Source organism: Salvelinus sp. IW2-2015, linkage group LG4q.1:29 (assembly GCF_002910315.2).
Source record: "Salvelinus sp. IW2-2015 linkage group LG4q.1:29, ASM291031v2, whole genome shotgun sequence".
NCBI lineage: Eukaryota > Metazoa > Chordata > Actinopteri > Salmoniformes > Salmonidae > Salvelinus > Salvelinus sp. IW2-2015.
In genome coordinates this window covers 2,250,733-2,264,578 of record NC_036842.1, presented here as the reverse complement: position 1 = coordinate 2,264,578, position 13,846 = coordinate 2,250,733, and the positions used below count along the sequence as shown (strand labels likewise).

The following is a 13,846-nucleotide window of genomic DNA, read 5'->3' as shown; positions in this document are numbered from 1 at the left end:
TCATCTGCAGGCATGCTGCAAGGAGGCATGAGGACTGCAGATGGGGCCAGGGCAATAAAATGAAATGTCCGTACTGTGAGACGCCTAAGACAGCGCTACAGGGAGACAGGACGGACAGCTGATTGTCCTCGCAGTGGCAGACCACGTGTAACAACACCTGCACAGGATCGGTACATCCGAACATCACACCTGCGGGACAGGTACAGGATGGCAACAACAACTGCCTGAGTTAAACCAGGAATGCTCAGACTTTCCGCAATAGGCTGAGAGAGGCTGGACTGAGGGCTTGTAGGCCTGTTGTAAGGCAGGTCCTCACCAGACATCACCGGCAACAATGTCGCCTATGGGCACAAACCCACCGTCGCTGGACCAGACAGGACTGGCTCTTCGCTGATGAGTCGCGGTTGTGTCTCACCAGGGGTGATGATCGGATTCCCGTTTATCGTCGAAGGAATGAGCGTTACATTGAGGCCTGTACTCTGGAGCGGGATCGAGGTGGAGGGTCCGTCACGGTCTGGGGGCGGTGTGTATCATCGGACTGAGCTTGTTGTCATTGCAGGCAATCTCAACGCTGTGCGTTACAGGGAAGACATCTTCCTCCCTCATGTGGTACCCTTCCTGCAGGCTCATCCTGACATGACCCTCCAGCATGACAATGCCACCAGACATACTGTTCGTTCTGTGCGTGATTTCCTGCAAGACAGTGTTCTGCCATGGCCAGCGAAGAGCCCGGATCTCAAACCCATTGAGAACGTCTGGGACCTGTTGGATTGGAGGGTGAGGGCTAGGGCCATTCCCCCCAGAAATGTCTGGGAACTTGCAGGTGCCTTGGTGGAAGAGTGGGGTAGAATCTCTCAACAAGAGCTGTCAAATCTGGTGCAGTCCATGAGGAGGAGATGCACTGCAGTACTTAATGCAGCTGGTGGCCACACCAGATACTGACTGTTACTTTTGATTTTGACCCCCCCCCCATTTGTTCAGGGACACATTATACCATTTCTGTTAGGCACATTTCTGTGGAACTTGTTCAGTTTATGGCTCAGTTGTTGAAATATTAACACATGTTAAGTTTGCTGAAAATAAACGCAGTTGACAGTGAGAGGACGTTTCTTTTTTTGCTGAGTTTAGGTGTTCAAATAACATCTGGCTATTAGCAATGACTGACTCAAAGGTTTGAAGGTCTCCTACTTCCTTTCCTGTCCCATTCATTATTCAGGCCTACTGTAAACCGTAAAATACTATCCTATTAGGGGCCCCATACAGTTCTCTAACAACATTGCATTTTATTGCACTCGATATTGCATAATGCTATGATAACTATCATAATAAAACACACCAATGCACTAGTTTAACCTAAACTCAGCGTCCTGTCCCGTATAGGCTATGCAACATTCTCAGACAACAGCCTACTAGAACGTGTGGCTTTAGGAGCCTAGACCCACTCCTGCGTTTGAATTAGACTAGGTGGGTGATGGGATTAGTAGTAGCCTACAGAGCCGTTGTTGTTACTAACCCTACTAGTAGGCCAACACAACTATTCAGTGTATAATTCACTATTGTTTCGGTTACTACAAAAAAGTCGCACACGCCCCTCTGCAGTCCATTGGCGACGCGTAGGCAGCGTTGTAGCAACCCTACTAGCAAGTTCGCTACATATTATACAAAGAGAAATTAAAATAACACTTCCATAATTGACATGATCTTGCACCGGCTGGATCGTACTACTATTGAAATAACATTATCGGTTGCAACTTACCCTCGTTTATTCGAAATATGGTTGGAAAGACCACCTTGTTGTAGATAGCGAGCCTGCTGTTTTCACAATTTCTATCCGCTGTGCTTTCAAAGCGGTCTGCTTCTGCTTGTAGTTACTGCGACGCTCCGCCCAACTACCGCCCTCTCACTTACGTTAGTTCTTTCTGGAATCCTTGGGACGTCCCTAACCTTAACCCTTACCTAACCTTAACCATTTTCACGTCAACTTCAATAGGGCAACGTCAGAGTTGTGACGTCCCAAGGATTCCGGATAGCATGGACCCTCTCACTTGTGTGCGGTGAATGCCTGGCACGTATGTAGTATCATTGGTTGTGCTCAAAATCCACTGCCGCACATGAAAGCAACAAAGATCCTGGTTGGAGGTTGAAATGCACAGGCCTTCTACTAATAGGAATGTATGGAGCCACACAATGTTTTAAAAAATATATATTTTCATCCCTAAAGACATATAACAGTACAGCCTATTTAACATGACTGTGCATAAAAAGCCAAACCTGATAATAAATCACAGAAGATGCCTCACGTTTCTCTAAGTTGGGGCATTTATGCTTTAGGCATAAATGTTAATTGTGTATATAGATAATTCATTTAATTAATTGCAGGACTTCTTTGAAAGACAATAACATTTAGTTGAGAACTCCCCCTTTAATGTGCCCATTACATAAAATATATAGAAATCATGTAGTCGACACACTCACGTCACCTTGTGGCATTGTAAGGGAATACAGGCTGGCACAAGTCTTTCCCTTCAAATGTTAAAAAAATAAACCACTCAATACTATTCATGTTTTATACAATAGTTTACCCCTTGTAGTAGACCTCAAGATTAGAAATAAACCACATCTGCGACCATCTGCGTGCGTGTCTCTTTGCTTTGAACGGTGTTGCAAAAATAATACAAAAATAAACATTGTTACAAGCTGCGAAATGTTAGTGTTGCTACTGTACAGCGCGAACCAATCATCTGGTTTCCACTAGATAGCACAGCCACAAAGTCTACATAGGCTATATCAAAACAAGATGTAGCCTTTTGGTCTTAATTCAAGGTTAGTTTAGCAGTGTGGTTAGGTTTAAAATCACATTTTAGGAAGGTAAATTCCATAAATAGGAACAAGTGACGATCATTCTTTGGCGAATCCGGAAATGACGTCCTTTCAGAAATTACGTAATTTTACTCTGCGTAACATCAATGCACTTCCGATAATAAGATGTACATTCGCTTTTATCCAAGAGTAGAACATAATCATATTTCCTGATTTAGGTAAGCGTCAAAAGCTGGTTGATTAACGGTAGCTAGCTATTCAGAATGTTTCTAGAGATATCAAACAGATAACGTTTCATTAATGTACTTATTGCCAATTTCATTAACCATATTAGGAGGATACTATTTTTTTAAACACAGCTAATTTACAGGACTTTGCTACAAAAATTGCAGCTTTCATTTATGTCCAGCTAAACAGTCTGCCACACTACGGTTTGGCAGGGCAAAACGTTTAGGTGATTTCTGGTAGGCCTATGTCATCAAAATAAATCAATGGCAGTATGTTTTTGGACTCATTCAGCTATTTTTACCTGATTAAGTACAATAACATTGGAAATGTATGTTGAAAATGCAATTTATGTTGCTAAAATTTAAGTTACAAATTATGGTTTCGCTGCTTCATGTTGGCAACACATTTAGATACATACCCCAATATCAAAGCAGTTTTAACCTGTCCAAATCAATAAGCATGCAGAAACAGTTCGTAATATTTAAAACCTAAACCGAAAATGTAGTATCTACACATGCAACAACAGTAAATTCAATACACTTTTTTTTAAACGAGCACCTTATAAACCGCACACGCACCAAAAACCTTGTTGTTTATACAAGTGGCAAGGTGAGATTAGGTGAGAATTCAGGTTATAAACGCTGTTGAAACTACCACCCCAAAAAATGGAAACTAGATTTTTTACATCACTGGTTAGAGAACAACCTACAGAAGACGGAGAGATACATTTTGAGTGCTGCGTTTGGATTTGGGAGTCGCCAAATCGGAAAGAGCAACACTTATTTGTCAATAACGCGAGAGGGGGGAATTAGGTTCTGTTTAAACGAGCACAGCAACAAACAAAAAAAACATAATCTGGGAATAAGGTGTATATCACTGGTTAGAGGACAATTTGTAGAATACCGCTACATTTTGATTCAAGTGGGTCGCCATCTGGGTAAGTGTATCACAACACATTTGTTTGTGTTAATCCTTTCCATCGATGTAACACGGGGTAAACGTTTGGGGTGTAGTCTTAGGGCATCGTGATGGTTATACACTTTTTTATACTAACATCACCAATCTGAGGTAAAAAGGATGTGTTATTCCACTCAATTGTATGGGGTGAAATGTTTTGTAAGGTAGTAACACAAACTGTCCATATTAGGGAAATTACCGCAATATACAATAATTTAGTATGGCAAAATATTTACACATGTTAATTTTAAGATAATAGTTTATGTTGCCCACTCACAAACTATTGCAACAATGACATATTTCTCACTCATTTAACCATTAAGAGTTTAAAAATGCTCTAAAATACATTGAGCAGGGATGGTTAACTTTGATGGGGTGGGGGGCCACAAAAAATCTAAACTCATCATGAGGGGTTGCAGTTGCTCAAATTCTGTGTACCCACATCCATACCCCCCACTCACCCCACATGACCAGTAAAACATTTTAGTGGCCCCCCTATTGAGAACTGAGAGAATTGTTTTGTGAATTTTGTAAATTTTTCCATGTGGAGTAGAGAAAATGTTGCAGTTTTCTGCAATTCTACACATTTTGCCATTGGCTGGAGAGAAGACTTAGCAATTTTATAAAATGTCATACCATTCTACTAATTTTGCCTTAGGGTGAAGAGAATGTTTGCAGTTTTTAATGATATGAGTGAGACTGACTAACAAAATCAATGGCGGGATCCCTGGCCGGTAATTCGACCATGATAACAAGTTGAAAAAAACGGACCAATTACACAGGTGCACCTTGTGCTGGGGACAATAAAAGGCCACTAAAATGTGCAATCAAAAATTGTTATCTGACAAGGGCTAATTGACTGACAACAAGGGACAAATTGCTGAAGCATAACCAACTTTCGAAATTGCACCTTGTGTATTCTACTATTCTAACTCACAACAGTAAGTTGAGACCCCAATTTTTTATTTTTTTAAACTTTTCTTTTGGTGGGGGAGATTAATCCGATGGCCTTCAAAAAGGAGTCTGGGCCGGCAGTTACCACTTCCCTGATGGTAGAGTTTAAAAATGCTCTTAAACAATATATTCGGGGTACTCTAGACTAGAGCCTCCATAGTGTCTTTGCAGCAGCCTGAACATTTGACTTCTCTACTATGGTGGTGGGCTGACGCTAGCTTTCTAGGAGCATTCTGCATTCTCCCTACAGTTTTCAGCGGTTAGCTTCGCCCACGACTGGCTCATGTGAACTACAATCCCGACACTTGCAATGCGACTTTCGAAACATATGGTCCTTGCCTTTCATCAGCGAGAAATAATCCTTCAAATAAAGAAATACACCAACTGTTACAGTTTTGCACAGATCCATACAGCTATGTGTGCCTCCATCCAACAAGAATACACTTCCTGAGTTAGGTTTACACACACAGGTGTTCGGAGCACGCTAGATGGTGTATTAGCACAGGTGGTCCTCTTTCATCTGTTTTCCGTAAACAAGCGCTGTGATATGGCCGTGTGGGTACACTAACCTTATAAAGGTGTGTATGACCGTAACATTTTTTTTCTTCCACTTGTATGAAAGACAAGGTCCTTCCAAAACCGTACTGCAAGCGATGTGTGTTAATGTTCAGACCGAGAGTCGAGACTCTTAAAGCTCCTCAGTACAGAAGACTCCTTTGTCCAATGACTCTCTTATGAGTAATATAATGGAACAATAATGAATAAAGATGCTCAAACAAGCACGTGCATCTGTAGTGGGTGTTCTTCAACTCTGAAATGCACTAGATGGTGTAAGACATCCACAAAGGATGTCGTTATGTCTAAATAGTGACGGCAGAGCTAGTTCAAACCGCAGTAGGATAGTTCTCACAGGTGAGTGAATCAGCCCATGCTTGGTGAATAGCACTTGGTTGATCTCTGGGAGCAGGACACAGGAGCGCTGAATAGATCATGTGAGACAAAAGTGAGAGACGAGAATAAATGTAGTTTCAGCTAGAAAATGACCATCCTGACAGTCTGAGGCTCTGCAATCATCCTACTCCAACAATTGACAGGGATAATGTGGCATTTCTTATTTGTCAGTATGAATTAAATGAGTTTCCTGGCTTAATGACTATTAGCTTTACACTACTTGTCCTATAGAGTTGTTGTAGTCTTAAATTATTACTTGGAATACATTTGATAAACGCTCCTTGTCCCAGAATGGCATGCCAGCTAGTGATGAAGCTATCTGCTCCTGATAGCCAAACTACTAAGGTTGCTGCATTTTAAGTTGGGAGGCATTTTACAGCTTCCATCATATTTATATAACTAAATATACTGAACAAAAATATAAACGCAACATGTCACAATTCCAACAATTTTACTGCGTTACAGCTCATATAAGGAAATCAGTCAATTGAAGTAAATTAATTAGACTAATCTATCGATTTCACATGACTGGGCAAGGATGGGCCCACCCCACCCACTTGAGAGCCAGGCCCACCCACTGGGGAGCCGGGCCCAGCCAATCAGAATAAGTTTTTCCCCACAAAAGGTCTTTATTACAGACAGAAATACTCCTCACTTTCATCAGCTGTCCAGGTGGCGATCCCGCAGGTGAAGAAGCCGGATGTGGAGGTTGTGGGCTGGCGATGTTACGTTTGACGTACTGCCAAATTCTCTAAAATGACTTTGGAGGAGGCTTATGGTTGAGAAATTAACATGCAATTCTCTGGCAACAGCTCTGGTGGACATTCCTGCAGTCAGCATGCCAATTGCACGCTCCCACAAACTTGAGACATCTGTGTGACCGAACTGCACATTTTAGTGGCCTTTTATTGTCCCTCAGCACAAGGTGCACCTGTGTAATGGTCATGCTGCTTAATCAGCTTCTTGATATGCCTCACCTGTCAGGTGAATGGATTATCTTGGGGAAAGGAGAAATGCTCACTAACAGGGATGTAAAACTATTTGCGCACAACATTTGAGAGAAAGAAGCTTTTTGTGTGTGTGGAAAATTTCAGGGATTTTTTATTTCAGCTCTTGTTCAGCAAAGTTTAGTATTTATTAGGATCCCCGATTTAGCTGCTGCCGAGGTAGCGGCTTCTCTTCTGGGGGCCAAAACAGGAAACGACACCAGAAATAATATACATAGCACTACATTTTACATTACAACATCAATAGTGATGCAGTCAATCTCTCCTCAACTTTGAGCCAGGAGAGTTTGGCATGCATGTCATTGACATTCGTCAAGAAATATAACCAATATGTAAAAAAACAACTCTTCCTCGACAGATCGATCGTCTCAAACTAAAGCAGATAGCTTCCTACGGCCCACCGTCTATACAGTCGGTGCATAATGAAATCTTTAGCTATTTTTCGAGTCTTGTTTACTTGCCACATATCACATGTTCTCATATGCTCTCACCATATATAAGCGGAGTATTGCTTCCAGTGCAGGACAATGGGGACACATTTTAGGCACCGCTGTATTACTGTAGATAAGAGTAGCCATTTTCCTAATGACACAACATTTGAGAAATGATTGACCTTGTTTTCTCTGTCCCCTCGGTTGCAGGTTGTCCATTGGTCGTTGAGATACAGCTATGGTCTGCATTCCCTGCATCGTCATTCCCATTCTCTTGTGGGTGTATAAGAGATTCCTTGAACCAGTCATCTACCCCTTCATTGGTCCAATTATAAGCCGGTTTTGGCCAACAAAAAAAGCTGTCCAGGAGAGTGTCACAGGAACTGGTGATATGAAAGCCAGTGAAAAGAGCAATGGATGCCCAGTGTTGAGCAATGGAGCATGCAAGGTAATACATTACCCAAAACCTGTTATTGGATTATGGACTCGGACAGTGTGCCACCACTAGTAGACTGCACCTATAGCAACCTCCGGTGACCAAGGCTCAGACTGGCTATGAATGCTGAAGAAGGCATCACACACATTGTATACTGAACAAAAATATAAAAGCAACATGTAGAGTGTTGGTGCCATGTTTCATATCAATAAGCTGATTGAACAGCATGCTCATTACACAAGTGAACCTTGTGCTGGGGACAATAAAAGGACACTGTAAAATGTGTATTTTTGTAACATAACACAATGCCACAGATGTCTCAGGTTTTGAGGGAGCGTGCATTTGGCAAGCTGACTGCAGGAATGTTCACCAGAGCTGTTGCCAGATAATTGAATGTTCATTTCTATACCATAAGCCACCTCCAACGTTGTTTTAGAGAATTTGGCAGTATGTCCAACCGGCCTCAGCCGCAGACCACAGTTTATGGCGCCGTGTGGGCAAGCGGTGTCAACATTGTGAGCAGAGTGCCCAATGTTGCGGTTATGGTATGGGCAGGCATACGCTACAGACAACAAACACAATTGGATTTTGAATGCACAGAGATAGTGACGATCTCTTGAGGCCATTCATCCATCGCCAACACCTCATGTTTCAGCATGATAATCCATGGCCCCATGTCGCAAAGATCTGTACCCAATTCCTGGAAGATGAAAATGTCCCAATTCTTCCGTGACCTGCATAATCACCAGACTTGTCACCCATTGAGCATGTTTGGGATGCTCTGGATCGACTTGTATGACAGCGTGTTCCAGTTCCCGCCAATATCCAGCAACTTCGCTCAACCATTGAAGAGGAGTGGGACAACATTCCACAGGCCACAATCAACAGCCTGATCAACTTTATGCGGAGGAGATGTATGGCGCTGCATGAGGCAAATGGTGGTCACACCAGATACTGACTTGTTTTCTGATCCATACCCGTACTTTTATCTGTGACCAACCGATGCATATCTGTATTCCCAGTCATGTGAAATCCATAGATTAGGGCATAATGAATTAATTTAAATTAACTTGTAGAACGGTCGTTAAGACACTAACAACTTACAGACAGTAGGCAATTAAGGTCACAATTATGAAAACTTAGGACACTAAAGAGGCTTTTCAACTGACTCTGTAAAAACACCAAAAGAAAGATACCCAGGGTCCCTGCTCATGTGTGTGAACATGCCTTAGGCATGCTGCAAGGAGTCATGAGGACTGCAGATGTGGCCAGGGCAATAAAATGCAATGTCCGTACTGTGAGACGCCCAAGACAGCGCTACAGGGAGACAGGATGGACAGCTGATAGTCCTCGCAGTGGCAGACCACGTGTAACAACACCTGCACAGGATCGGTACATCCGAACATCACACCTGCGGGACATGTACAGGATGGCAACAACAACTGCCCGGGTTATACCAGGAATGCACAATCCCTCCCTCTGTACTCAGACTGTCCGCAATAGGCTGAGAGAGGCTGGACTGAGGGCTTATAGACCTGTTGTAAGGCAGGTCCTCACCAGACATCACCGGCAACAACATCGCCTATGGGCACAAACCCACCGTCGCTGGACCAGACAGGACTGGCAAAAAGTGATCTTCACTGACGAGTCGTGGTTTTGTCTCACCAGGGGTGATGGTTGGATTCCCATTTATCGTTGAAGGAATGAGCGTTACACCGAGGCCTGTACTCTGGAGCGGGATCGAGGTGGAGGGTTCGTCATGGTCTAGGGAGGTGTGTCACAGCGTCATCGGACTGAGCTGGTTGTCATTGCAGGCAATCTCAGCTCTGTGCGTTACAGGGAAGACATCTTTCTCCCTCATGTGGTACCCTTCCTGCAGGCTCATCCTGACATGACCCTCCAGCATGACAATGCCACCAGCCGTACTGCTTGTTCTGTGCGTGATTTCCTGCAAGACAGGAATGTCAGTGTTCTGCTATGGCCAGCGCAGAGCCCGGATCTCAGTCAATCAATCAATCTTATTTATAAATCCCTTCTTACATCAGCTGATGTCACAAAGTTCTGTACAGAAACCCAGCCTAAAACTCCAAACAGCAAGCAATGCAGGTGTAGAAGCACGGTGGCTAGGAAAAACTCCCTAGAAATGCCGGAACCTAGGAAGAAACCTGGTGATGAACCAGGCTATGAGGGGTGGCCAGTCCTCTTCTGGCTGTGCCGGGTGGAGATCATAACAGAACATGACCAAGATGTTCAAATGTTCATAGATGACCAGCAGGGTAAAATAATAAGAATCACAGTGGTTGTAGAGGGTGCAACAGGTCAGCACCTCAATCCCATTGAGCACGTCTGGGACCTGTTGGATCGGAGGGTGAGGGCTAGGGCCATTCCCCCCGGAAATGTCTGGGAACTTGCAGGTGCCTTGGTGGAAGAGTGGGGTAACATCTCTCAGCAAGAACTGGCAAATCTGGTGCAGTCCACGAGGAGGAGATGCACTGCAATACTTAATGCAGCTGGTGGCCACACCAGATACTGACTGTTACTTTAGATTTTGACCCCCCCTTTGTTCAGGGACACATTATTCCATTTCTGTTAGGCAGATTTCTGTGGAACTTGTTCAGTTTATGGCTCAGTTGTTGAATCTTGTTATGTTCATACACATTTTTTGCACTTTTTGCACTAAACGCAGTTGACAGTGAGAGGACGTTTCTTTTTTGCTGAGTTTACATACATGTCACAGACAGTAAACCTTAATTTGTACTGATTGGATAGACTCAGCAGCATCCCATGCACTTACTTTAGAGTGCACATGTTGTTTACAAAGCTGCTGGGAAACCAGCTCCCAGACTTTTTGCAGCATCATCTTCTAAGTGGCTGGACCTCTTCTAGCTACTGCTAGGGCCAACGTTGGAGAAATGTCTGTGACCCCTACTCTAGTTACAATGACTAAGAAGGTTAAAATATAAGGAATTTTATTCCTAGCCACAGCAATGTTCAAAATTATATATGCAAAAAAATATGATTAGACGAAGATACATGACATGCTAACAAGTTCAGGGCGGAACATTAAAGTGAACGTTTCAGATATAAATACAATGTTTACACTGTCAGACGTCACATTCACGCAAGTCTGGCGACGTGGAAATATGATGGAATAGGACCAGAGTCAAGCCAGAGCTAACTGTTGTTTACAAAGCTGCTGGACTGTTGCTTTATATCTGTTGTCATTTGTCATCTAATGAAGCCATCTCTCTTTTCAGACCGAAGTCAATGGTCTGGTTGCTAATGGGGCAGGTGCAAATGGATCAGCTACTGCAGTCTCTGACAAGAAGACTGACTGACATTTCACTTTACACCTTAAGTTATATTTATCACTGTGAAAGTGTTTTAATCCAATATGGAGAAAACCTAAGTTAATCATTATTTTATGAAGTTGAGTAATGTAGAATTGTTTATTGCTGAATTTAACATAGCAACACACACTTTACATTTTCCATAATGCTCATTACAATTGCTTTGAGAGATTGATTTAAAGTTGGTCTTTTGAAATGTTTGCATTGTAATTGTAACAGGAATTGTCCATAATATATTTGCGGAATAGTGACATTTTTGTGTTTCACTGTGTTGTGACTGGCTGTGATATTCGCCTATTCATTCCTCCCACTGGAGCAGCATCTGTTGTCAAAATGTGAAAGCTGTTCTGTCTTTGTGGCTGTGTTATCCAGTGGTTTCCTGGTTGCTAAAATTCTACACTGTTCACTCAATTTCAATTTATGTCACAAAACGAGCACTGAATGGTGTAGGGAATCATTGTATGATCTAAATCACTGTAAATTATCTTTTCAATAACAATAAATATTGTTGTTACCGCTGTTTGAAGCTGGTGGACCATAACTAAAAGTAACTTTTGGTGCTGGTGGACCAAAACCTGTGGTCCAATGCCACAAAGTCAGAACATTTTGACAACAGATGCCTGTCTGGTGGGAGAAATCAATAGGCGACTATCACAGCCAATCACAAGACGGGAGGGTAAGTAATACTATGGAACACTATCATTCCACTATTATTGGCAAATATATTATTGACATTTTCTGAAATTACAATGGATTTATATATTTTTTAAATCCTATGTGTAGCACCTTTAATAAATTAATAGTATTTCTGCCTTTGGTTTATCAAGCTTGAATCCATGATGTGTTTATAACATGCAATACCTAGTTCTGTATGGTATTTAGTACATATTATATTTTATAATTCTGAAATAAATTATCAACAATTTAAAAAAAATTGACATCTTTCCTGTTTTAAAACATTATTTTTCTTCTAATTTATGTGCTATGTAGATTATAAAGCTATATGGATTACTTTGATTGTTCCCTCCTACTGGATCTCATTTAGCCTGGTCTCAGATCTGTTTGTGCTCTTGCCAACTCTATTGCTGTCATTTTTAAGCGGGCAGAAAAAGACTAGCAAACAGGCTAGATCTCATTGCAGCATATAATGATTTCCCCATCTATTATTCAGAATAAGTTTCAGCTATAGCTGAGAAGTGTTTATCATGCATATATGAGCAGAAAGGGATGACATAGATGCTTATATCAAAACCATAATAGGATAAAAGACCTTGATTTTTTTTTTTTATTCCTAGCCACAGTAATATAAAAAGAAGAAATGTAATGGTTTGAAGAAGATACATGACATGCTAAGAAACTGCCCCATCAAGTTTAGGGCAGAACATTCGAGTGAACGTTTCAGATATAAATAAAATGTCCAGAATCGACTTGGCTTTGATAAAGTGTAAGTGTCGAGTCCGTGCTGTGTGTTTCAATCTTCAACTTTATGCACGTTCTGCCTAACTGTCAGACGTCACGTTCACGCAAGTCTGTGGCGACGTGGAAATATGATGGAATAGGACTAGAGTCAAATCATCGTTTTCTCAAATTAGCAAACTGTTGTTTATCATTGACATCTACATTATTAGCTACTGTTCAGTAAGCAGAAGACTTCAGAAGAACCTGGGAGAAGTAAGCTAGCTAGGTGCCACGAGAGCAGTGAATTTGACAGGTGAGCTGTCAGCTAATGGTAGTGGCTAGCATGGTTGCTAGCTAGACATAGCTGGCTAGCTACTCGATTAATTAGCTAGTGTGTTATTTTAATCTCATGTCAGTTACACATCTGTTTCACCTGACAAGTTTCACAATCTTTAAGGAAGCCTGTCAGCTGAGTTTAGGTCGTTTGTTTTGCGGCTTGCTAGTAAACTAGCTGCAGCTAGGTTGTGTGCTAACTAGTGTTAGTTGACTTGCTACCGGACAAGTCCATGAATACCTTTTTTTGTGTTGTAACTTGTACTTGTGTGGTCGGTATTTATGTATATTTGTTTTACTGAAAAGGTAACGTTATAGCAAACTGTCAGCCACAGATGTGCAAGGAGGGTGAAATGCAGGTTTGCGACTGCTGTACCTAGTGAGGTTGCTATGGCTAACCAAGCTAGCTACTTACATTGTCATGGTGTCACACCGAGGTGAAGTTGGTTTTATATTCATACATTGACGCTCAACAGACATTCGCCAAAAGCCATTTAAAATTGTAAAAATCAATAACTATTTAATTGATTGTCACAGAAACAAAAATCGATATGGTTTATTCTATAAATGTCCAGCATACTTTTCCAACGTTTGTTTTCTATTTTAAAAAAGCTGTATAAATCTGTATGTATAAATTTAAAATTTAACAAATTCACCCGTTGTCACAGAATTATCAAGCTAGTTTTACAACCTTTGTTTTGAGTAAACATTCCAGTTTTGATATGAATACTAATCTATAATATGCAATTTAAAGCGGTATAAATCAATAACTAATTCACCATTTGTCACAGAAAAATCTAACGATATATAATTTATTCTATAAATGTCTAGCATACTTTTACAACCTTTGCTTTGAGTAGAAATTCCATTTTTGATTGGATGGAAATACATATAATCTCAAATATTGCATTTAAAGATGAGGAAATCAATAACAGTACCATCTCTGGCACACAGAGCATTCTATCTGTATTATTAAAAACA

The 13,846-nt window shown here is 41.5% G+C and overlaps 3 protein-coding genes across 11 annotated transcripts in view; 2 read left to right on the top strand and 1 right to left on the bottom strand.

The window, feature by feature from the left end:
- add1 (adducin 1 (alpha)) overlaps positions 1 to 2,014 on the bottom strand; it is a 52,301-nt gene extending 50,287 nt beyond the window's left edge. For 2 of the 8 annotated variants that reach the window (XM_023983352.3, XM_023983351.3), the window contains exon 1: positions 1,757 to 2,014. The gene's annotated coding sequence lies outside the window, so the exon portion shown is untranslated. The remainder of the gene's footprint in view (positions 1 to 1,756) is intronic. The other 6 variants (XM_023983349.3, XM_023983348.3, XM_023983346.3 and 3 more) reach the window with 5 other exon arrangements.
- A 933-nt stretch (positions 2,015 to 2,947) lies between these two features.
- Positions 2,948 to 12,086, top strand: LOC111961237 (UPF0729 protein C18orf32 homolog). Of its 2 annotated transcripts, none has more exons than XM_023983344.2 (3): positions 2,948 to 3,038; positions 7,559 to 7,796; positions 11,042 to 12,085. In XM_023983344.2, exons 2-3 carry the CDS (start codon positions 7,587 to 7,589, stop codon positions 11,120 to 11,122), a joined length of 291 nt encoding a protein of 96 aa, XP_023839112.1. In that variant the 5' UTR covers positions 2,948 to 3,038; positions 7,559 to 7,586; the 3' UTR covers positions 11,123 to 12,085. The 2 variants fall into 2 exon arrangements, with proteins under 2 accessions (XP_023839112.1, XP_070296456.1); XM_070440355.1 differs by lacking the exon at positions 2,948 to 3,038 and adding an exon at positions 3,718 to 3,985 and having other exon boundaries at positions 11,042 to 12,086.
- Positions 12,087 to 12,631: 545 nt separating this feature from the next.
- Positions 12,632 to 13,846, top strand: part of dym (dymeclin) — a 143,447-nt gene continuing 142,232 nt past the window's right edge. Inside the window, exon 1 of the mRNA XM_070440548.1 lies at positions 12,632 to 12,845. The gene's annotated coding sequence lies outside the window, so the exon portion shown is untranslated. The remainder of the gene's footprint in view (positions 12,846 to 13,846) is intronic.